General features: G+C 35.2%; 1 protein-coding gene across 1 annotated transcript in view; it reads right to left on the reverse strand.

Moving 5' to 3' along the window:
• The window catches only part of LRP1B (LDL receptor related protein 1B), a 1,778,947-nt gene that overhangs the window by 262,281 nt on the left and 1,490,566 nt on the right, over positions 1-26,100 (reverse strand). The window contains exons 44-45 of the mRNA XM_057745031.1: positions 2,277-2,469; positions 1,526-1,651 (exon numbers count right to left, since the gene is read on the reverse strand). Coding sequence (XP_057601014.1) covers positions 1,526-1,651; positions 2,277-2,469 — 319 coding nt within the window. The remainder of the gene's footprint in view (positions 1-1,525; positions 1,652-2,276; positions 2,470-26,100) is intronic.

A 26,100-nucleotide genomic window follows, 5' to 3' on the forward strand; every position in this document is an offset into this window, starting at 1 on the left:
CATGTGACTATAACTATGCTTGTTTAGAACTACAGTTTTCTGTTTGATTCATTCCCTCTCATCGAAAGTGAGAAGCAGGTGGCTTAGTGGGGACAAATGTATCTAATCTATTTTGCAGCAAGGAAAGGCATCCACTGTATACAAATAAGCCTTGCTATTTTGACTAAAGGCATTGGTTTACTACTGGCCTGTAGTGACCTGTGAAAGAAACATGAGTGATTCTAATGCGTGGCTAACACTCCAGGCTTGCAGATGGCATCAGATCCAGACCATTACAGCTGAAACCACAAAGGCAACCTGAAAGAGAGAGTTTAAGCAATTGCCTGAGCAATTCAGGGAAGTGTTAGGTAATGAAGAAATATGGGAATTTGTGGCCTGAATTATTGAAATTGGCTATCTTCTGACTAGTTACATCATTCCCTTGTTTGCTTCGGCACAATCTTAAATAAAAGTCTTGTACTTCTCTTGCTAAGAGATGCCCTTTTGGGTTGTGGTACCAATTTGCAAAGTGAGAAAATATGCGTATGTTCCTGTATCAGGTGCAGTAGTTTTCAAGGTAAAGAAAATGATGTCAAAGTGCTTGCATTAAAATAAACAACAGGCAAAAGAGAAGATCCTCCTGGTATATAAAGACCAAAAGAAGACTAAAATTGAAGATTAAAAATACTTATAATTTATGACACTTATTTTTACAATGTAGATATATCCAGCTCGATTGATTTTCTATGATGGGATATATGAGATGAGGATACAGATGAGGAAAAAAAAATGTCAAAAATTGACACATCCTATGAGTGAGTTCACCAATTTCCAGTTTTCAAGATTCATGTCCCCCATCTTTATCACTCATGAATAGTCTTAATGTTAAGGAGAAATTAACCCTTTTTATGTTGCTGGCTAATTTTTCATGGCAATATTGGAACACGTGAACCCTTATTTACAGTGGAAACAGTTTTGGAAACTTAGCTGTTAATAAGTACATACTGTAACGGTACTAATTGAAGACTGTGATGCCTTTGGGAGGTATAAACATCATGCAAGGCTGCAACATTACATTTTTAATTAACAGTTTGGAAATGATTACAAATAAGCTGTGTGAGCCCTTCTTCCTCATTTACATACTCTGATGGGCTGTGAGTGGGTTTACTACAGAGCTACTGAGCTACTGCCTGTACACTGGTTTATTTCGGCTTTAATTAATTTTGCTATTGACTGAATTCTCAAAGTCATAAACACAAGTTTTCAGATGACCATTGTGTACATGTATTTCTCTAGCTAACCCAACACCTTCCAGCCCAGAATCAGGGGGATACAACATTTGTCACTGGTTTGGGTTATCATTACCTATCACATGGTGCTATAAGTAGAATGGTAAACTGAGTTCTTTTTAGAATAGAGAAGAGCCAACTGGCCCTCTAATATTGGAGGAGAGTACAACTTCATAAATATACTAGAACAATTTTAGTGTCCATGTGTGCCATTTGGAGGAGACATGTTATATGACATTTCAATTCTCTTTACTTACTCACACATCTGTTGTCATCCAGCAATATTCGATCCCCCCTGCATGAACAATTCACTCTTCCATTAGGAGTTAAAAGGCACAGGTCATGGCAACCTCCATTCAATAATGCACATGGAGAAAGTTCACCTGCAATGAAGAGGTTTTATTGGTGACATTTTATATCGAATTCCTATTCTATGTTAATATAGATTAACAGTAAACTGTGAGACAGCCTCAATCTCTCAAAAATATCTCATGAACAAGGAAGATTTGGGACTTTTGAAACAAATCTAAACATTCCAAAAGATAAGAACATTTAAAAATATGTAACAAATCTCTACATTTTCTAACACATTTGTCATTCAACACACTAGTACCTCTAGAAACCACACACATATTGTAAACTGCAATTTTATAGGTATTCCAGTGATTAAAAAAATTTTAAGGCCAGATGCATAGCTTGTTTATCAACAAGTATTATTTTTCTGGAAACAACCTGATGTGAATGTTCAAAAATATGAAGAGTGTGCAAGTGTGAAATAGAAATTCAGAAATAATTTAAAATGCGTTGTTCCTTTGGTGATAAATTAAGAACTACAAAATTTTCCATAAAACTTTCAGATAATTTCACTATATTAGATAGTCAAAGCCTGAACACCAGCCCCAGAAACAGTAAGAAAACAAAATCCAACTAAGTATTACTTGAAAACACAGATACATTTTTGAGAGATTATATAATTAAGAAATAAATTTGCTTCCTGCTATAACTTACAGCTATTGGTGTCATTGGCAACAGCTATGATGCCCATTGGTTGATGCGGAATATCAGAACGAAGAATTTTTGTATCTCCTCCTGTGTACTTGTTGGAACGCAGGATAGCTCTCCTTCCCCAGTCTGACCAAAAGATATAGTTGTCATACACAGCCAAACTGAGGAAAGTCCCTGGCCCAGACTTGACAATCACCTGGAATAAAGTAGAATATCATATTTTTTTAAATGAAGATATCGATATCTGTTTTCGCTAAAAAAAAAAAAAAGAGATTCAGATTAGTTCATTTTAATCAATTGAAATAGTCAGATAAAAATACATTTCACTAAGTGTATTATCATAATATGTCATAATATGTTTATAGTTTATTTTAAATGTCTTAACCATCCTTAGCTTTTGCAATGTACTTATTTAATATTTTTCAGTATACTTCTATTTAATAATAATTCAGTTTATTTAAGCAATTGTGTACTTTTAGTATTATAAACCAAAATCCTCAAGACAAAAATATGAGATTATTATTACTATCAAACATTTATTTATCCTTATTAAGAAATCTTTAGGGTTTCCCTGGTTGCATAGCAGTTAAGAATCTTCTTGCCAATGCAGGGGACACGGGTTTGAGCCCTTAGTCCAGGAGTATCCCACATGCCGTGGAACAACTAAGCCCATGCACCACAACTACTGAGCTCTAGAGCCAGCGAGCCACAACTATTGAGCCCATGTGCCACAGCTACTGAAGCTCACACTCCTAGAACCCGTGCTCCACAATAAGAGAAGCCACTGCAGTAAGAAGCCCGCACACTGCAATGAAGAGTAGCCCCTGCTCTCTGCAACTAGAGAAAGCCCGTGTGCAGCAATGAAGACCCAACGCAGTCAATAAATAAATTTACTTAAAAAAAAAAGAAATCTTTAGATATATAGTAAATGCTCATTAAGCTCTCAGAGCTAGATACATGATATAGAGTACAACTTGATCCAAGTTATTCCTTTAGAAAGCTTACAACATGAATGATTTAACCAAATATACATGTATTGGCAATAAAAGTCTAAAAGCAAACACCAAGAAGTTTCACTGAGACCAATATAAAGTATAAGGGATTAGATTTTCCTTCTCAGTAAAACTGAAAAACTAAACAAAATACATAGAACAAGGCTTTTCAACACAATGGATATCAGGTAAGGAAGGACAGTGATTCCTAAGTAACAGGAAACAAACTGAGTCCCATAATTGCCACAGTTTATAGCCTTAGAGAGATTCCAGATAGCAACACAGAGCAGAAGAATCCAACAGAGTCCAGGGAATTCTCTGAGTGGATACAGCTGAGAGTTATGGGAGGGAAATGTGGTTAGACCTCACAAGGCAGAGTGTTGGAGAGGAGACTGCAACAGAGAGAGAACTCTGGATATCTGCACAGGGTCCTCCTGGAGCATTCAGCCTCCTGGAGTATTAAGCACATGCCCATGTATGTGAGACAGTTACTCCAAGCTGGTGAAAGAGTCATGCAAAAGGATTAAAGAGAATAGTCTCCAAAATGTACATGGGTTCCAGAATCACACTTGTTAATGCCAACCAGACTTAAAATCTTTCTAATTCATGGGACTCTGAGTAGAGTATTTGGAAGGGTCTTGGCTCAGCAGTGGGTAATAATTAACCCTAAACTCTGCTCTACTCCAGTCTCTCAAAACTTAATAGCAAGTTCTGAAAGGATCAAACTCTTTCCAGGTAGCTTAACTGTTTCCCAAAAGAAAGCTCAAGAATTTTAATGGTAATATGAAAAATTTCACCACTAAGCTACTATGGAAAAAAAGATGAAAAAGAAAAGTCTCAAATCAATGACCTCAGCTTCCACCTTAAGAAAGCAGAAGAGAAAAGGTAAGTTAAATCCAAAATAAAGGGGAAAAAATTAAAAATCATAACAGAAAGCAAGGAAATAGAAAACAGGAACAAAAATCAGAGGAAAATCAATGAAATTAAAAGATAACTCTTTGAGACCAATAAAATGGATAATACCTAATGATGAAGTGGGGTTTATCCAAGGAATACAGATTTATTTAACATTTTTAAGGCCTATCAGTACAATTTACCATATTAACAGGCAAAATAAGAAAACTCATATGAAGATCTGAGTAAATGCAGAGAATGTATTGGTTGGATATAAATGCATTCCTGATAGAAACTCAGACTAGAAATATTTCTATTCAGAAATAAAACTAAGAATGAGACAGGAATAATCATTCTTACTTCTTCTACCCAACATTGTCCTAGAATTTCTAGCCAGTATAATTAGGCAAGTAAACAAAAATTAAAAGCATTCGGATTGGTGATCAGACAAAGTCTGATCACGTAGGCCTGCCTTCGCCTTCACCAAGAATCTTGCTAGGTCAGTTTAGCTAGAATTCTCCCTTACCTTTGATATTATCTCTTAGTAATTGTCCATCCACTCACAGCCCATTCGCTCCCTGGCTATCAATTTCTACTTTTCCTTGTATTTAGAGTTGAGCTCAATATCTCCCTCTACGGTAAAGCCCCATTGCAGTTATCTCTATACCTATCCTGAATAAAGTCTGCTTTACTGTTAAGACAAGAGTCACAAAATTTTTTTTCCTTAACACATTCAATGTAATAATACTGAGCAAAAAACAAAAAAAAAAAAAAAAAAAAAGGAAAAAAAAAGATGAATTATTGATGTATGTAACACCAGTGTGGATAAATTTCAAAATAATTATGCTGAGTGAAAGAAGCCAGACAAAAGGGAGTACAAAGTATATGATACCATTCATATAAACCTCTACAAAATGCAAACTAACCTGTAGTGACAAAAAAACAATGTTTCCTGTGGACAGAGTGTGAAGGGATAGGGTGGGAAAAGAAGGATTAAAAAGGGAAATGAAGAAATGTGTTGGGTCATATGTTAATTATTATCTAGATGTGATGATGGACTCACGGATAATGTGTGTGTGTGTGTGAAGACTTTTAAACTTTAAATATTTACATTTCAGTGTATGTCAATCAGGTCTAAAATTTTTTTAAATAAAGGCCAAAAATTTCTTTAAAATATTTTCAGAAGTAACATGAAGTAAATATATGTGACTGCAACTTCACTTGGAAGGACAGGATACATCAGAAAATAGATGTTTTTATTGTCTAGTCATTTTTCTTTGCTTTTGCTTCTAAATCTAATCCATAGGTGACCTACCCAAATAGTTCTGAATTCTTTAGAAAATCAGTGCATGAACAGAGGGATGGTTTAAAGTATAAGCACACCCTTCTTAGGCAAATGGAATGCTCAGATTTCTAGAGGAGAAACTGATAGGAGTTTTCTCTTGTAGTAAAGAGATGAGACATAATTTTAGGAATCGAAGAGTAAATATACAAAAGAAGAGAGAAAAAAAGACTACGAGCCTCAAAGAATGGAAGTCTACAAGAATTTGCCTCTAGGGCAGCAAAAACTTCAAAGAACAGCTTTAAAGGTACTGATGTAGTTTATTTTATTTTGTTTGGTTTCATTTAGAAGAAATCTTTGCCTCCCTATTGTGGGCAAATTACATGAATGGAGATGCCGTGGTATACTTAGAATAAAAGAAATGGGCTTTTTGCCTTATCAACATCCTAATCAGGAGGGCTTGACAATCAGCATCCAATTCAGAGCTATAGAATATACTCAATGATATCCATTTGGAGATATTGTGGTATAATGGGAAGAGCTCAGAAGGCCTACATTCAAATGGCACTATGGTCATTCTTGAGCAGAGTGGATTCCGGGAAGATGCTTCACTTCTTTTTTGAATTTTAGTTTTCTTTCTTTAAGATGGGGCTGATTAAAACCTGCTTCAACAACTTCACAGGGTTGTTATAAGGATGTACGTAGAGATGTTTTGAACATCGTGTATACATATATATATATATATATACACACACACACACACACACAGACACAGATATGTATATGTGTGTATACATACATATATATTTGTATTTGTTAATTTAGATGTCAGAGATAAGTTTGATATTAACTTTTGCAATTTTTGCCTCCAGATCTATTATAAAATAATTATTTTTATATAAAAATCAAATTAAGGAACCTTAATATGAATACTTTTGTAGAAATAAATATATCAATTTGATTCTCTGGCCTTGGAATATTAAATAATGCCAAACAGAGACCTAGCTGGGTTACTTTTCCCTGTAATTAGAAAAAAATAAACAAAAGGAACTTTCACAGGAATGTTGATTGCATGGGAATGGTCATGAAGAAACAAAAATATTTGGAAAAATCCCCTTCCTGGTGCCACATGTTGCCTCCTTAGGAATTAATACATTCTAGGATTAAATCATTTACTGACTACCAAAACCGATGTAGTTTGGAGAAAACAGATAATCTTGGGAATGTGGTAATTTAAAAAAAAACAGTCCCCTCTCTCCACTCCATCCTACATCAAATTCTAAATTTTATCAGGTAATTAGCAATGTTACAATATCAACTTGATTTCCCAAAGTTTTCCTCATTCATTTTGAATTAACTGGTAATTACACTGTTATAAAAACAATTCATTTTTATTCTGAGTATATAAGTAATTCCTGTTCTATAAAGCAATATTTCTCAAGTTTTAATGTGCATGTAATTCACTTTGAGATTTGTTAAAATTCATATTCTGATTCACTAGGTTAGGAGTGGAAGTTCAGATGCTTCATTTCTAACAAACTTCCAAGTGTTGCTGATGCTGCTGTTTGGGAACTTACTTTAAAAAGCAAGAATTATAGAACAGAGAAAAGTACAAATATAAAATAAATAACAATCTTACCACAAAGAGCTAACATCTTATAATTTTGGATTAAGAATATATATTTTTCTTTACAAACTGAAAGGCACATGAGCAGTCCAAAGTTTCTTGAGCTATAAGTAAAATCAATGTTAAAATTTTAACTTAAAAAAAGCAACTATCCCCAAATTTCAACCTCTTCAAGAAGGAAAAAGATGTCTTTCTTGATCTCTAATATATTAAGTACATCCTTTCTTACAAAGAGACAAGAGAATTCTTCCATATGTTCTCCTGTGCTTAGAACAATCTTACTGATCTAAGTGTAGGACACATTGCTGTATAATAGTGGTTTTCACCTTACTGCTGCCCCCCCAAGTGCACATGAGCGCGCGCGCACACACACACACACACACACACACACACAGTGGAACATGGATAAAACTAATGCTGAAATGTACTTTTTTGTCCTATTGGAAGTCTGAAAAGACTGCTGATACTTAGCAAGTGTACAAACTTAATTTAACATTCCTCATTTGTTTTTCTTTGGAAATAACATGTTATTCCCTAGTTAATATTTCATGAGTATAAAAGATCACCTGTAACAATGTTATAGGCTGAATGTTTGTGTCTTCCAGAAATTCATATGTTGAAATCTTTACCCACTATGTGATATTTGTAGGTGGAACATTTGGGAGGTAATTAAGTTTAGATGAGGTCACAAGGGTGAGGCCCTTGTGACAGAATTAGTGTCATTATAAGAAGAGGAAAAGATCTCTCTTCTTCTCTTTCATGTGAGGATGCACAGCAAGAAAGGAGTGATCTGCAAGCCAGGAAGAGGGTTATCTCTTGATCCCAAACATGCTACCATGCTGATCTCAGATTTTTCAGCCTGAAATCATGAAAAATAAATGTCTTTTATTTAAACCACCCAGTATGTGGTGTTTTGTTGTAGCAGCCAGAGCTGATTAAGACAGTTTTACTTCTTCCTTTCTGAAGAGCCAGGCTTTGAGATTTATATCTGCTTTAAATTTTTAATACGTATTTTTTTGAATCAACATAATAAAGGAAAGATGGCTTGTTAAGAAAATAACTTCTATACTGTGCTTTCTGGGAAGATTTTCCTGAGAAAAGGAAGGATAAATAGGCAGGAGGATGGGGAAAGAGGAGGAAAAGCTTTCAGCAGAGGGAATACGTGGTGCAAAAGCCAAGAGAAAGGGGGGGACATTGAAGTGCTGGGAAAAGGATCAAAGGTTGTGTGGGCATGAATATCACTCTGACACCTGGGGAAAAAATCCCATGATGAGCCTGGTGAGAAAGGCAAGAAGGATATGCAGGACCTTCCTTCCTATAGGCCAAGGTTGTGAGTCTGAGTTCTGTTCTGAATTATTAAGATTTTCTTAAGCTCGTTAACATCATTATTGGTTCATAATTTCAAGATTATTATGCTCTCGTGTAGAGATGCGATTAGATAAGAACAACAAGAGTTTCAGGTAGACCAGTTAAGATCAACTGCATTTTTCCAGCAAAGGATAATACTTCCAATATTTTGAGCAAGAAAGGTGAAGAATACAAATATTAGGGGAGTATGTACAAACTAAGGACTCTCTATTTCTCTTTTTACCAGAACCAACAAGGGTTTTCATCACTCACTCACTCATTCATTCATTCATTCATCCTTTTACCATTTTTTTAGTAAACAATAAGTGCTAACACTTCACGAATGCTTACAACGTACAGGCTGCGTATGTACTGTACATATCATACCAAATTTAATCTCACTCTAACTTATATGGTAGATACTATTTCAATCCAAATTTTGTTGATGAGGATTGAAGCTTAACAAGCTTATGTAATCAGCCCAAGGTCACACATTTACTCAATGACTTGAGGCTATTTCAGACCCAAAGCAACTAAGATCTGAATTAAATTTTATATATAAAATTTGCCTTGGTTAAAGAGACAGGAGAAACTCTTTGATATTAGCAGATATATATGTGCTGTCCTTATTATTAAATCTATCTGTGCTCCTTCAAGTTAGGAAACGTAGTAATTTCTTTGATCTGCTTTTCTGTCCCGTATCATAATTTACATGAGCAAAATGGATACTCAGTAAACACTGCTAAATCACTAAGAATAAAAAATAAATTATATTAGTTAAACATAAATAAGAATAGTTATTCTTTATGGAAAAGGAAAAGTTATTCTTACGACAATGAAAGTTTCTATTTTGTTATCAAATGTCATTTGGTATATAGCAACTTATATAAATTTTAATACTGACTGAATTTGTTAGTTTACTTCTCTACTTCTGCTGACACAGAGAAAAGGGAAAATAGCAAAGTTAAACTCAGTCTATAATTATGCATGTTACTTTCATAGGGTACAATAGGTTCTGCTAAGAATTGAGCTGACTTTAGACACTTCACTGGTTAGAGTTCCACGTGGAAAAGACTTTCGCATCTCCATGTTAAACATTTTTATCATAACTTCATAAATATTGCAGCTTGCAAGCCTAATCAGCATCTTTATTTACAATGCAGAAGCTTTGTCATCATAAATTACACTCTACCATATTATGTGATAATACACCATTATGACATAATTTTTAGGCACTTTAACCTTGAACCTATAAATAGGTTCATGTTTCAAAATAATCATGTTCATTCAGATAATGCATTTGTTGACACAGTCACTTAATCTCACATGTGTCCTCATAGATGGACAATTAAATTGGTAATCCACAAATTCAATTGACTTGAAGTTATGTGTCAGGAATTTAGTCACTAAAAATATGCCTTTCCTATCTTGAAACTTCACTGGTGCTTTATTGGTAGAAGTGCTGGAACTAATCAAGGAATAAAAAATATTCAGTCTTGTAAGCCAGACAACATATTTCCAACACCCAGATGCTAAATGTTAAACCAAACAATTTAAAAGCCAAGCAAACAGGAGGCTTCCCAAACACCCCAGCTGATTGCCTCACTGACAAGATCATAAATGATCATTATGAGAAATGACAACTTGGCCCCTGCCATGGCCAGGCATGACAAAGTGTTAGAGATTGCCGAGAAACAATTGCAGTTGCTTTAGCCTGGGAGAGAATGGTGATGTGTTAAATCAGAGACTTAAAACTGAGAAATATTTAACTTAAGAATAGATGGCTATAGTTAACTGGCCTGAGTTTGTGGAACAAATATAAAATGTCTAAAGGTCATTAGTGTCCAACCAAATTTGAAAAGAACAACATCCACAGCAATCGTCTAAACGACTGCCTATTGTGTGAGAGGAGTTGCCAGCCTTTGTTAGAGAGGCAAACCCTTCTGACAGAGATTAGAGAATAAACTACTTTGATTTTACACTCTCTTTCTGATCTCTCTGTTGATCACACTCAACCAAAGGCCAGAGGACAAGGAAGCTATTTTTCACACAGGTAAACCTCCAGGAGGAAGAGGACAGTGGAGGAGAATGGAGAAAAGATCTGGTGGATATGCCTGAGAGAAGTAGTAGAAAGAACCCTATTCTGAGACTCCTTATTTTTCCCTGAATGGCTTTTTGGCTTCTTGAGACTTAGTCTCTTAATCTGTAAATAGGGTAGTAAAAGGCAATGACTCAGCTCCTTTCCCAAAGAAAGAGGAAGGATAATATATTCCCTTAGGTCACACAGAAGACGAATAGGAAGAAAAATAAACTGATATTCCTCAAGTGTTATAGCCACTCCTGAATGGAATTTGAGCAAGTTTCTAATATTACATTGTCTTGGCTTCATATATCATTATAGTTATTAAAGTCATAGCTTACCCAAAATTCTGATTTAGACGTATTTAGACAGTTTGAGATTCACAAGCTGATTTGTACCAATAAAGGGTAAACTTAAAAAAAAAACCAAAAAACTAAATATATTTTTCAGTTAGATATTTCTGCTTTGAATTCCTTACAAAACCATTCATTGTGAGACCCAATTCAAGAGTGACTTCCTTTGGGAATCCCTTTCCAACTGCCCAAAGCAAAATGACTTCTTCTTCTGCATATCCAGACAGTTTATATACACATTCATTATAACATTCATCAGAGGCTATCATAAGACTTATATTTTATCCACAGATAAATAGAATAGAACATATTTAACTCAATGATTATTTATTGATCGAATCAATCAATGAATGATTAAAAAAACATTTCCCCTGTGTTTGTGTTTATTTCTTCATCTTCTTTTTTTAATGTACATTTATATGAATTTTGGACTCAACTTTGTACTTTATTTGCTTATCTACAGAAAGATAAACTCTTTTCTTTTTAAAATGGTATTACCAACATTTACATTTTGCTAAAGAATGGTAGACATAATCTTCTCAGGATCACATTCGTGCCTTTGATAAATATTTCAACACTGTTACAATCTAGGTCATTATCTAAATACAACTCTCCTTTTTAATATTTTAGTAGAAAAAATGAAGAGCTAGACAAAGTAATATATGTTACATCAAAACCTCACATGTCCAAGCCATACTAAATTATCAGTCTTAATTTTTTAAATTAAGATTTACTGAATATCAAACAAAAATTAAAATTTATTTTAAATGCTACATTGTAAGAAGTTAAAAAATTATCCTGCACAAAGGGATTATTATTTGTATGCATGAATATATATTTTTTGGTGTATCTGATTATGTGAATGCAACTGTCAAGGGAGAGGCCACAAACAGATTAATGTAACTTAATACATTTAAAAAGAAAGTTTAGCCTGGGACTATGAGCCCGGGCTCTGGGGTTAGAATGTTTGGGGTGGTGTCTAGCACGTCCTCTTATCGTATGACCTGGGGCTTATTATTTCACTTCTCCAGGCCTCTATTTCTTCATCTTTAAAATAACAAAAGCAGAATAAATATTTATCATAGAATTTCAGAAAATGTCAAATGATATTCATAAAATACTTAGCATGGTTACACAGTAAGATTTTCATAAATGTTAGCTATAATTATTTTTGCCTGAATGCAGTAGGATTTAAATAGGTTTGTAAAGGTAGGTTTAGAATCTTAAATACACTTTGTTTTGTTCATATTTTTTTAAATGTTGCAAACAATTCTTAAACAAACTTTTAGAATAGATTTCCACTTGTAAATTTAATGCTTTTTCAACTTCTGAGGTTACCATATCATTAAGCTTATGCTTAGAGGTAAAATTAATGTCTGTTTTGGCAAAATGCTTGAATTCGGTTTTTTTTGTTGTTGTTCCAATGTCATCTGGAAAGTTCTACTAAGGGCTACAAATAATATTATGCCTCCTTATTAATGTTGAGGTAAAACTGAAAAGCAGCGATTTTAATTAAGCAAGTCATATGACATGGACACTGGCTGTCTTGAAACTCCTATCACCTTCAGTTATAGAACTGCAAGTGATGGAGTTGCATTGAGCAGGTGCAAGATCTACAGTTCTGGAAATACAAGGTTTTTGTTTGTGGTGTACGTAGGGAGAGGGATGCTCATGCTGTTCTGAGTACTCTTACGACTGCTGGCCGGAAGCAACAAACAAAATAAAACCAAACCTCATTTGATTTGTTAAATATCACTCTGACGAGTGACAAAAGATTTGTGATTGACGGTTATATCCAAAATGTTTATGTAACCATTTTATTTATATAATATAAAACTTGTATGTATATAAAACCATAATATAATGTATAATATTATTATATTACTGATATACTGTACCTTTTAAATGTTACATATGTAGCCACAGGCTACTTTAGGGTCACTTTAATAAGTGCAGACATATTTATAAATGTAAATGTAATGATGGAAAGGTGAGTTATTAAAATGTACTTGAATTTTCAAAAATATGTGGTAACATCATCTTAAAATTCTTCTTGATTAATCAAATTAAAAGACATATTTTAAAAAAAACAACTAAAACTCAGTAAAAACTACTGCAGGATCTAGCTGCATGTCTATATATGTTCGTATACTCATCTTCCTTAATTATGCATTTTGTTTCTTTTTCAATCAAATTCCCAGGAGTATAATTTACATACAAAGTGAATTCAACTTATTTTTAACAATCACAATAATTACTCACACACTCTTTCCCACCTCCAACTTCCAACCTCACATTTTTTTCCTCAGAAGCAAACACTGTCATCAATTTCTTGGGTGATATTTTTTCTAATGCTATTTATTTTTAGAATTGCAAAGAGTCTTGCATGGTTGTTAAATCTGAATTCCTATAATCCATAAAATTGAGACATGTGCTTTAAAAATCTGTTTCAATAAAATTTATTTTATTGAATAGGAGGCTATTAGATGAAGCAGAAATTCAAAACAAAAATTTAAAAATAATACAAATGTAAAAACAGAATCAGTAAAAGTAATATCCTTCTCACAGCTGGAGCTGCGTGTGTCTGTTAATCTTTTTCAAGATCCTTCAAAGCCGTTGAAATGGTCTACAGTGCCCTGTGTGATCTGACCCCAGTTACCTCTCTGGAATTATCAGCTACTAATCTGTTCCATGCTCACTTCATCTCTCTATTCTGGCCACAATGGCCTCTTGGTTATGTCTCAAGTATACTAAGCACACCAAGTCTTCACACTAGCTGTCCTCTATGCTGGAGATACTCTGCCTCCAAAATATCCACATGGCCACCTAGCTCATCCCTTCAAGAATTAGCTCAAATATCACTTTTTCAATGAGGGAGGTTTATCTTGAGTTTCCTACTACACCCTATATTCTTCCACTATGTCATGTTCAATTGCCTTATGCTACCGCACTTTGTACTTATTAGCTTTACTGCTTATTACCTGTCTTCTCCTGCTGGAACATAAGCTTCCTGAAAGTGGGTATCTTTTTCTCTCTTGTTCACTGATGAATGCTAAGCACTTAGATCAGCATTTGGTACACACTAGATGCTCAACAATATCTATGAATGAAAGAATGAATTGCTTGGCCTTCAGGGAAGTGCAAATCAAAACCACAATGAGATATTACCTCAAACCCATTCAGATGATTATAAACAAAAGATAAATAATAACAAGTCTCGGCAAGGATGTGGAGAAATGAACCCTCATACAGTAGTTGTGAGAATGTAAAATGATGCAACTACTTTAGAATGCAGTCTAATAATACCTCAAATGGTTAAACATACGAGGGTGAGTCCAAAATTATCTGCACTACAGTTATATTAAAATTTCTGCTGGCCGCGCTGTCTTAGTGCTTTCCGTTCAAGGCTACAGTCTCCCCAGTCGCTGCTGTGCAGGTATGAACGTGTTCCTTCAGTTCATTTGTAACAGTGGTGTGAGCAAAAATGGATGCCCCACTTGTGATCTGCATGAAAGAAGAGCAGCATGCAGTGATTCATTTTTTGTGGTCTGAGGATGTGCACATCCACACACTTCTGCCCACACTGTCGACAGTCCGAAAAAACTTCATTTTGAGATGTTAAAGCATCCTACCTATAGTCCTGATCTTGCTCCATGAGACTTCTACCTGTCTGGTCCCCTGAAAGCAGCCCTACAAGGACGAAGATTCACTTATGGTGAAGATAGCAGTGCATTCGTGGCTCGCAGTTCAGCCTAAAACATTTTTTAATGAGGGAGTGTGAAAGCTTGTTGACAGATGGACAAAGTGTATTGAAAAGTGAGGAGATTATGTTGAAAAATGATGTATTTGTCTTTTCTAAAAGTTAATTAAATTCTACAGCCAGAATGCAGATAATTTTTGACTCACCCTCATACATGCTTCATCCATAATTAATCAAAAACAGAAAGAGTGAGGAAAATGAATGGATTGAACTGGACAGCTCAAAGGCTGTGGCCTGTTGTTTTTTGATACAGTAGTAACACTCTGATGTTTCTTCATTAGTAATAAAAGTATCAAACTTTGGAGGAAAGATGAGTGGATAGGATACCAATAAGAGAAAGCTGTTTTGGATGCCGTATCAATAATTTGTTTGTCAGAGAGTCAGTAACATAGTTAACTCATTCTGTATTCATTAAGGAGCATTTTATCCAAAGAATAAGCATGATTGGACTTGGGTAATGGAGCTTTGAGTAGATGAACATAATATCACATTACAACATAAACTCTTCTTATATCCTTTGATTCTTATGAATTAAGATTTTCTATGTACCAATTTGTAATGAGCTTAAACCATTCAAAGTTTTCTCCAAACTTTTGTTGCAATCTGGGAACAAGTTAGTAATCCTTCAGAAATATATATCATCTTACACATAAAGCATCCTAGACTGTTGAGATGTTTCCTGTTAGAACTTCATACCATTTTAATCAAATAAATCATAAAAATACTATTTCCAAATGTTAGCAGAGGAATTTTCAAACACATTATCAAGTTAGTTTTCTACACCACTGTGTACAGAATTCAAAATGCAAACACTAAAAATATGAATACTCATATAGTTAGTATAATGATTTGAATTCCATTCTAGGAGTTCAAAAAAGTCAGTGAAAACTGCTTCATATTCACTGCTAAGAGATCTTGCTGACCTACAAAATACTTAACCTTTATAACATAAAAATTGAGATATTTTTATTCTAGCCATCAATGGTTCTTCCTCAATTAAACAGAAAAATTTTTGATGATGGAAATATAAATACATGCAGAATCACAGATATTTCTTGTCATGCATATACTTTAATTAAAAATAAAAAGAAAGCAGACCAAAACATAGATTCTTATTTTTCACATATTTAGAATTTAATTTAATTTTTAAACAAGTTTTACTGGAGTATAGTTGATTTAAAATGTTGTATTAGTTTCTGCTTACACAAAAGTAAATCAGTTATACAGACACATTTATCCATTCTTTTTTAGATTCTTTTCCCGCATAGGTCGTTACAGAGTATTGAGAAGTGTTCCCTGTGCTATACAATAGGTCCTTATTAGTTATCTATTTTATATATAGTAGTGTGTATATGTCAATCCCAATCTCCCAATTTACCCCCCCCTTTTCCCCCCCGGTAACCATAAGCCAAAACATAGATTCTGAGAGTTTTCTTTGTCATGCAAGATCAGAAGAAATATTTCAAATGGAAGCTGGACTGCAGTGTAAGAAAGATCGAAGTCTAACTTAAAACTAGTAATATAGTAAATGTTTCAGAAACACTGCTATGCTGAAAGACCTAGTCATATATTTTTAAAAGTGCATATTTCAAGAAATATTGGTGTAATCTGATGCAATATAAAATGATAGTATAACTCTATGGTTTGTGTGTTTTAATTTTCAGAGGAAAAACTAAGGCACCAAAATGAAAACAGTTTTTTTTTTCCACTCCAGAGTCTAAGTGAGGTATAAGTAGCCAGAAAAATATGGTAAACACAATCCACTTCCTTCTAATTGTTTGTTGTATACATGCATATTCAATTACCTTTTATATACAAATTTAACTGTTTTATATATATATAATTTTTTTCTGAATTGGAATTTTTAATAACTCTACTATGACCCACAGCATAATTTAAGTGATATGATACTAAAGTACTTGAAAATGAAGATTTAAGAAACTTCTAAACGAAAATTATAAAAACTGCTAGGTTCTTGTTCTGTTCCAGATTGGATACTTTTAGATTTAATGAAGGTCATTCCATAGAAGAAAGGGTAGAGAATAAGAGGCCAATCTCCCAATTCTGGCAAAGTTGTCTTTAAGAAAACAAGACAACAGAATCTACATGAAACCACTAAATCAACTGCTTCCAAGTCAGTGCATCCTTGAAAGGCTGTCGGAATAACCAGTTTCTGCTGTTAAAATGATTACCCAATTGACTAGTTCTCACGCCTGTGATTTTTCAAGCAGGCATTTCAACCCAGAGGCTTTTGGGCTAACAAATTTTCACACTTGGAAGTATTTTGCCTAAAGACAGATTAGAGTAAAAATAATTACTTAAGCTGCACATTTTAAATAGCTTTACTACTAATGCCTCTTATGGCCTATAAATGAGATCTTTTATAATAGAAAAGAAGGAAAATGTGGGGATCAAGGGAATGATTTCCATTTTTTTTGTAGTTAATTTAAAATTCAGTGCTTTATTCTCTCTACATGTTAATATGCATTTATCTACATTTCAAACTCTGACACTTTGCATCTACTTCCCTGTAATTGATTTAATTAAGGATTTAAATATATATATATAACATTTAAATATTCTATGAAATGCCATGCTCTGTTCTAACTCAACATTATTGCTTCAAGTCATTGTTTCTCCATTTTCATGTCATTTGCCATGCATTTTAAGCTATTTGATAAATTCATATTAAAGATAAATGTTTGGAGACACTGTTCATAGAAGCAGCTCTCATATAGCCACAACATATTTTTGCACTTTGGTTAGTTAGTAAAACCTTATTTGGTAATTTCTATGAGCTAGTAGCAGTATTTTGACCACTGTACTCAATATGATATAAATGGTATGAATACCTGCACAAAGTTATAGTTTTTCCATTTGCTCAAAAAAAAAAAAAAAAACCAAAAACACATAACAGTAATGAGAGGGTGTCAATGAATTATGAATAAGTTCTGTGCAAATGAAGGCAATATAATCTGCGCTCTTGTACCAGGCAGGTATTATGTTTTTCCACAAGGATTCATTTTAGTTAAGTTGAATCATTAAGCATTACAGTTTGGTAGCTGCCAGAAAGATGACAAAAAATAAGCATTTACAATTGTTCAAGGACGTTGTCTGAACTATTCAGTGTATAAATCACCTCTTGGCATTCATGTTAGATAATAAAACTTTCTCCCTTTAACTGAATTTGGATAACTAACTGGTGGCTTTAGTATCACCCAAATGTTAATACCAGTCGTAAGTCATTGAAAAAAGTCATTAAATAACCAATATTTCTCAATGGATACATTTTGAGGCATTAGATGTAGTACATAATAAAAAGGAAACATTCAGTACTCATAGAAAACTTTAGATGACAGCCTGTACATAAATAAAATAGAACTTTCTCTAAATACTTCTGGGAAATTACTATATTGACACTTTCTAACTTAACCTTCAGCTTTTCACTTTAGTCTGGATGATTAGCTATCGATGGACAAGTCCTGTATTTGGCCCTGGGATGCTTTTATACCATAGAACGTTGCTGATTCTGCAATGAATGAAAGGAAAGTTCTAAACTATATAGATTTGGAGGAGTAGAGGTGTGAATTAGCTCTACAGCTACGAGCAAATTTTGAATCTCTGACATCAGAGGACTGGTCTAGATAATCTCTAAGAGCCCTTCTAGCTTTAACAGCTATATTCTCCAAACTAAATTCTAACCTTTTATAGACAGACATAGAGCCTTATGATGTCTTCCTAATTTCTCAGAAATGAGCAGTCCATATAGACATGATGAATTTAAGTAAATTAATGTGTATGTTGTATTACTGATTCACATAGTTTGTTTTCCGAGAGATTAACTGCATTTTGTTAACCATGCTACGATATCTCATATTTAAGTATAACTTTTAGTCCCCCCAGTATTTCATAATTGATTATTTTCAACATTCTGTGTGCATTTCATTAAGACAGCAAGGGAAATCATACAGGAAAAGGATTTTAGCCCAAGAAAAAGGCTAAGAAGAATCAAAGAGTAGGTTTGGCATAGGAAGGGGACTTTAGGGGAAGAATCAGAAAATGAACGAGGCTCATGATCTTGGTACTCTTGATCCTTTGAAATGATGTCTCTCTGCTAAACTGACAGTATGTGAAAACTCCTGTTAAGTCCCCATATTTTTGATGCTGCAGATGTCCCAGGGAAATGCTTCCAGGATTTAAAAGCCCCTGGGCCCATGTTTGTGTTTGCTTGAGCATTTGTGCCAATTGCTGTAGCTGAGATGCTTGGGTCACAACCTTTAACTCTATACTTTGTTCCCCCAAACAATTTCACTGTAATTTCTGAAGAGAATGCATTGACTTCCAAGCTTTCTTTCCCACTCTTTTACTTTCTTTGTGAAGGTATGAGTCAGAGAAAGGGAATAAGGAAGCCAACTAACACAACTGCTAGTAATGCAAGCCAACCCAAAAATGTTATAAGAAGGAAGTATTTCATTTCCAGATGGTGGTTACTCAGACTTTTATGAGTGTAAATTCACAAGATGTAAGCATGCCATCAAAACATACAAGACTGTCAGAATCCAATCATTCTTGAGATCACATTTTCAAAACAATTTTGTTACCATTTATATTCTAAGATCAACTTCTAAGATCATCCATTTGCTACTAAATACACTCTTCCTACTTCCTGGCCCAAAATTCCCCAGGGAAGAATTAGTTAATACTCGTTACTGCACTATCCCTAATTATTGCTTCGTTCAATTGTTTGGGGATTTTTTCGTTATGATATTGTAGGGGAGCAAAATTTGCCACCCCAAAATGTCTCTGGCATGTGAATTATTTTAAGCTGAAAACACTCAAGGTCCAAAAGACTCTGGAAAAGTCTTTGACTTTCCCCCTAACTGCCTCAAGAATGTAGATAGAGGACCTGTTCCAGGAAGGGAGCATCACCATAGATAAGAGAGTATGAACTAGGTGTGTAGACAGGGAGGAACCTAGCAAAGTCTGTTCAAATTCCTCTTTGTGTCTCATTGTCTCTCTTCATGGCCCAGCAAACATTTGTTTTCCAAACATTTGCTTTTCCATCTCCAGGTCAATTGCTTGCCTCCCCTTTAAATTTTCAAACCACTACCCCCAACATCCTTTTTTTTTTTTGTCTTTAGCTGAAGATGGTATTTAAGATGAGAGTTTCAGCCATTCTGGTGGGTTAATTTACCTGGGTCTCTCAAATGTATACATGTCATCAAATTTTGTTTGATTTTCTCCTGTTAATCTGTCTCATGTCAATTTAATTCTTAGACCAGCTAAAAGTGTAGAAGGATAGAGGAGAAATTCTTCCCCTTGGACAATATCATTACCCTAAACCCGGTCTATACCTGAGGGGACTGACTGTGGTTTAGGCCAGTTCAGTTTTAGCTAGATACTTACTTTAATAGTTGAACCTCAATTATACTATTTACTCACCTCATTCTTTTGCTTCCCAAAATAAACACATTGAAGTCTCTCCTTTCTTGTAGGATTCTATTAGTTTGTTTGCTTTTTCTAGTCTACAAATTCTCCCCAATTTATTAACTCAGGATATTTTATTTCTTTTAATTAAACTTATTGCATTTCTCTTCTTCAGTGTAAAAGTTTTCTGTTTTAAATAATATGACAGTGCAATTAGTATTGAATGGACAAAAGATGTCACACACATTGCCACACAAGTTCAGTTCCATGTTCCATCCTACTCAGCCTGTGATTAACAGAGATTTGCTGCTGAAAAAGAGGTTTCTTGAGATAGCAATTTTGAAAACTGAGCAGAGTACACTGCTGTAAGAAATCAGATGCTCTTGGCATTGATCCATTTGCTCAAATTTTTGAACTAGTTTACATTTCCAGTGCTGTCTCTCAAGGTAATGAGCCTTGTAATGTCATATTTTTGTAACATTCCTGTAATGACAATTTTGTATTGTATAACCGAGTCTAATACAGACTTTAGGATTTGCTAAGTCCACATTTACTTGATTCATTTTATTCCTTATTTTCAAGATTTTGATCCAAATAATTTCTTAGCCTTCAAATTTTTAGTCATTCATATTAGCAGAAAAGAATTATACCATTGAACACAATTATATCATTTTTAAAAATATTAAATATGTAAAATCTTAATAGATAAATATGCTTTAACTATTTTATAAAGACGATTTTAACCTTCTATAATCTTACTCAAAATAAATGGTGTTTAAAAATTTAATCATGAAAAAATTCTTCAACAATAAGAAAAATGACTTTAAACTTTATAATAAAAAATTGGAGAATCATGCCAGCCCAAATGTTTATGATGAATATTTTTAAGCTCTTATTTGATCTTTGAAAATTACCAATGAACATAATAATTTTTGTGAGTAAAACAAAAAAAAAAAATGAACAAGTTTTAGGGACTAAATTGTTACAAAGGAAAATACAGGTTGACAGCATGTGATCATGTGGTTTAAATTTTTCTTTCTCCAAAGAAGTCTCTTTAATCACAGCCAAGATCCTCACAGTTTTTCTTCACTTTCATTCTCATCTACAAAGCCACAGTTTTTCAGGTGAGGGCAGATTAGTTTAATCAGTTCTAATACAACTATTGTGTTGATACTGGTCATTCAACATGGTATCATGCAAAGTACTATGTGAGGTTGACAAGGGAAAGGAATATTGAACAGGAACATACATGATTTTGTTGCTCTCCTCTTCACTCTCCCTCCAGCTGCCTGGGCCTCCTCCTACTCACCAGCTATCATCCCTCCTCAAGGTCTCTGCATTTATAGTTCTCTCTGCCTAGAATGAATTTCCACCAAATACCCCTTAGCTAGCTAGCTCCCTCACTTCCTTCAGGAACAAGTATTACTTCAATTATTCTCTCAGTGAAATCTTCCCCAATCACTCTCTCAAATAATCAACCTCTTTTTCCCCAAGATGATTTTTTTTCTTAGTATTTATCAGTGCCTAACTTACATATATTCATGTAACTATCTGCTTAATGTCTGCCTTCCCACTAGAATATAATCTCTTATAAGGGCAGAGATTTTTGTCTGTTTTGTTCACTGCTCTACTTTGGCAAGAGAATGGAAATTTTTAAAAAGGGGGGAGGGGGCAAGAGAGTTTCATGGGGCCAAGGAGACAAAGAAAAGAAGGATGGGGAGAGGGAGGAAAGGCAAAGGAGAATCTTAAACTCTTAAAAGTGGATAAGAAAATTGCATAATATGACTTTGAGGGAAAATAAAACTTTCTTGGGTTTCTCAGTGCTCCTGCAAAAATCCCTAGCCTCCTGAGACACAGAAATGTGTACAACATAAATATAGAGAATATTTGCTTCCACTTTCCCCAGAAACATTGTACTTTTCACACATCATGAAAATTGATTAGTAGTTGCTTTCTAGCTAATTTATGTGATCTGAAAGGATAATACAACTTACTTCCCCAAGAGGGCCAAATGGTAGCCGGACCAAGTCCCTGCATTAAGCTGCAAGGTAGAGAAAGGCTCGATCACTCTAAATGCCAAAAGGGATGAATCCCACATTTTGCCACATTTCTGGGCCTCAAAATTTGGAGACTCTCAGGTTTTATCTGGCCCTTGAAAATATGTATTTACACTTCAAAAGGTTAGGGTGAGATCCCAGCAACCTTTCCATCCCATCTCAAAGGAGTAAACTTTCTGTTTTTTCCCCTCATGCTTGCTGGGAGGAAGAGGTGATGACTCTCTCTGTGCCATTTGTAAATGAGCAAAATGCACTGCTCTCCATTCCTCATTCATGGGAAGTAACTTGCCACTGACTTTGAAAGATTTTATCAGCTCCCATCGTTTTGCTGCTGGCCTAGACGTGAAGGACCAATTCTTTATTTTTACTCTGGCTATTGATCTGGTTGTAAGTATCAATAAAGAACTATTCTCCTTGACTCCATGTCTTGTGTTTCTACAAAATTTATACATATAAAGTACATAACTCTGCACATGGGGTAACATCTCAGAACCCTCATATTTCTTGACAAAACAGAGGCTGGTAATATTAAATGCTGATTATGACACCGAGCAGGGCCCTGTGGGGCTCCTGGGCACAAAGCCTTTCTGTGTCCCCTATTTCTCTGATTATAGGAAAGCAGCCTTCATTGAGCTTCTATCACCTTCCCTGAATTCCAGTGGGCAGATTCAAGCAGTTGTTAATTAATGAAGGGAGGCAATGGAGGAGACCTGGGAGAAACAGGCAGGAACAGCCTTGGGGCAGGTCCTGTTTCCCTAGCAACAGTACACACAACAATATCTTTGAGCTATTTTGCAGAAGTTGAAACCCCCTCCAGGTGTGAGAAGTTAATGATTAACGATGGTATGCTGCCCACAAGCATGGAGACCCCAGACCAGTTGGACTTGAAGGTTGATGACACTGACTCCCACTCACCTCACCACCCACCCATCAGAAGAATGCAGGACTGCTACTGTCGTGATCCTTATCGCCTACCCCTGACCACGAGCCCTGACTATGAGACCTCTGCCTATTCCCCAGAGAGGGGGAAACAGTTCTTGAGGCACTAGCCACTGTGTTCCCCCTTTGCCTGGCAAAATAATACAGCTATTCCTTTCTACTCCTCCAAAGCTCTGTCTCCGTAGTTCTATTCAGCATTGGTGAACAGACGCCAGGTTTTTCTTGGCAACAATTAGGGACAAAGAAATTCTTCTGATCAAGTAATAGCATGCATTTCACACAGCTCTCCCAATAGATACAAATTGCAGAGAGCCTAGATGACCACACACATCATTACAAGGCCCTGTGTGCCCAACTGCCTAAATGCTCTCAGGATCCATGATAAAGCAGTTTCAACCATGAAAGAAAAAGAGATAATTTACACCTCAGCAAAAATTCTAAGTTTAAGAAAATGATTGGATTCATGAGAGAATAAATGCTTTCCTTTTTAAAGTAGGGGTATAACAGCCTATTAGGTCATTACTTTGATTTAAATGTCTGTAATTCCAATTTCCATGATAGCTCATAATGGCTCAGAGAAAGAATGAGGAAATGCAGATGAAGTCTGTCATTATGTATTTACACAGTCAAAAAAGAATCCTGCAGCTTGATTTCACAAAACCTAATTCATGTGAGTCTGTATTTTTTAAAAATCTTTTTTTAAACAGTCCTTTGTGAGGGACTGGAAGCAAGAAGAGCACTGGGACTTCTCAATTTAAAAGCTATTACTCCAAGGGTCTATAGGGAAGGCTGCTTCAGACATACCCTCCTGCATTTGTCAATTTGTTTTCTTTCTTACTTTCCAAACTAAGCACTTGAAAATGAGGAGAAAGAAATAAAATATCATGAAGCCCAGCTGTCTACGGGACACATGTTTATGTCAGTCATCACACTCATGATCTATTGCAGTAATAAATCAAAAGAAACACACCAGTTGTGTAATTTATTACAGCAGTATATCAGCAAGGTGAGGCCTCCAGGAGCTGAGTTACAGATGTGAAACTTGCTTTTATTTACTTCCTCTATTTAAGCTTGATGTAAGAAGACAGAGTAGGAGGACCCAAAGTCAGAATTGAAAGCTTCTTTTGCATAATTTTCTAAATGGCTTTAGACATATAAACCAAGGTAACCCTATTATTTTCCTATGATTTGTTTTTCTATGTAATGATTGATAATTAAGTCTGTCTTCCTTTCATTCAATAAATATTTATTGAGCTAGATAAAAATTACTTCATTCACTAAATCTGTCTCATCATAAAGCTGGGCTTGTTTGACAACATAGGGGCATTTGTAGTCAAACTCTTTTTCTCCACTGAAACTGCACAGGACCCTGTGGGACTCCTGGATAGAAAACCTTTCTGTTTCTTGTTTGTAGGAAATGGGCTTCATTCAGCCTGCATCACCTTCTTCGATTTCCAAAGGGCAGGTGCAAACAGTTGCTAATCAGGGAAGGCAGGGAATGCAAAGAGGGAGGAGCAGTCAGGAAACAGTAGTGCAGGCTTGGTCAGGGTCCTGGTGCCTCCTTAAGGAATATATATAACAATATCATTGAGTTCTTCAGCAGAACTAAGACCCCACCCAGGTGGAGGGTGGCAACTTCAGGCTGGGCACAAGATTTCTAGAGTACCTCCCTGTTACCTCACCACCAACCAATCAGAAGAAAGTCATCCACTCTGCAGCCCTCACCCCAAATTTTGCCTATAAAAATTTCTCCCGCAAAACCATTGGAGAGTTTGGAGTTCTTGAGCTTGAGCCACCCATTCTCCTTGCTTGACCTTGCAACAAAACTTCCTCTGCTCCAAACGCTGACCTTTTGGTTTGTTTGGCCTCACTGTGCATCAAGCACATGGACTTTGGACTTTGTTCAGTAACACCATTTCTCCACGGCCACCCCTTCCTTCCTCCTGCCTCACACTGATGTTATTTCCCCTTCTAGGAACTTCAGGATTGAAAAAGACTTAATACATTTAGAGTCACTCTGCCACATAATGTTTGAGGTTTGCCTCACTAGTTGTATTATATATTACAGATATCTATCAGTCAGTAAAACATTCTGTAGATAAGAACATTTACACCTTTGCTACTAGATGCATGGAAACGTCTAAGGAATATATAATCTCTGGCTCAAAACCAGACCTACTAAATCAGAATCTGCATTTTAACAAGATTACCAGTTAATATGAATTCATATTAAAGTTTGAAAAGCACTTGTTTGTTAAGTAATACATGCCCCCAATCTTAGCTCTGTACATATTCCAGTCTAAGAGAAATATCAATCAACACACTCAAAAATGCTAATGCTTTCTTAATGATGAAACTTCAGAAAAAAGATATCAAATATGAAAGGATGTTCATTTTTGGAAAGATCATGGACTTGTAAGATGATATACTGCAGATGAAAGAACTTGGACCTTTGCATCTTATGAGGGTGGTTTAATTTCTGACCTCAAATTAGCTAACTTTTCAGGGCCTCAACTACTTCACTGGAGAAACTAAAATAATAATAGCTGCTTTGTTGATAATCATGTCAAATGAAGACTAAAACAATTAGGCATCCACTAAGTGGCAGCTATTAATAAAAGCCTTTTATGAAACAACTCACACAAGAGTACTGTTTATACAAATTTCAAATTTTCAAGGGTCAGCATAAAGCCTGCGTGACACTGTCCGTAATCCTAAATGAGCACTCCTTGTCAGGGCAATGTTGCCAAGTCTTTAGTCTCTTGAATACTGTTGTAATAACATACCTTACTTAACACCTCGGGACACTCTCAGCTACAGGTGGCTCTAGAATTCGTGACCTCCTTGTTTTTGGGGGAGGGGGGCTAGAGTTAATGTGATGACTTCATAGGGGCACAGCGCTCTCACTGCCTGTGCCTAGGGCCTCTGACCACTCCCAAGGATAGTGGGAAGTTAACGACCCAGGTCAAATCTCAGACCAAGAGAAAAGGGCCAGCAGATATATCTGTCTCCTTTCTTTGACACTACTTGCCAATGGACTATTCTAAAGTGCAATAGATTATATGCTTT

The sequence above is a fragment of the Hippopotamus amphibius genome, chromosome 8, assembly GCF_030028045.1.
Source record: "Hippopotamus amphibius kiboko isolate mHipAmp2 chromosome 8, mHipAmp2.hap2, whole genome shotgun sequence".
NCBI lineage: Eukaryota > Metazoa > Chordata > Mammalia > Artiodactyla > Hippopotamidae > Hippopotamus > Hippopotamus amphibius.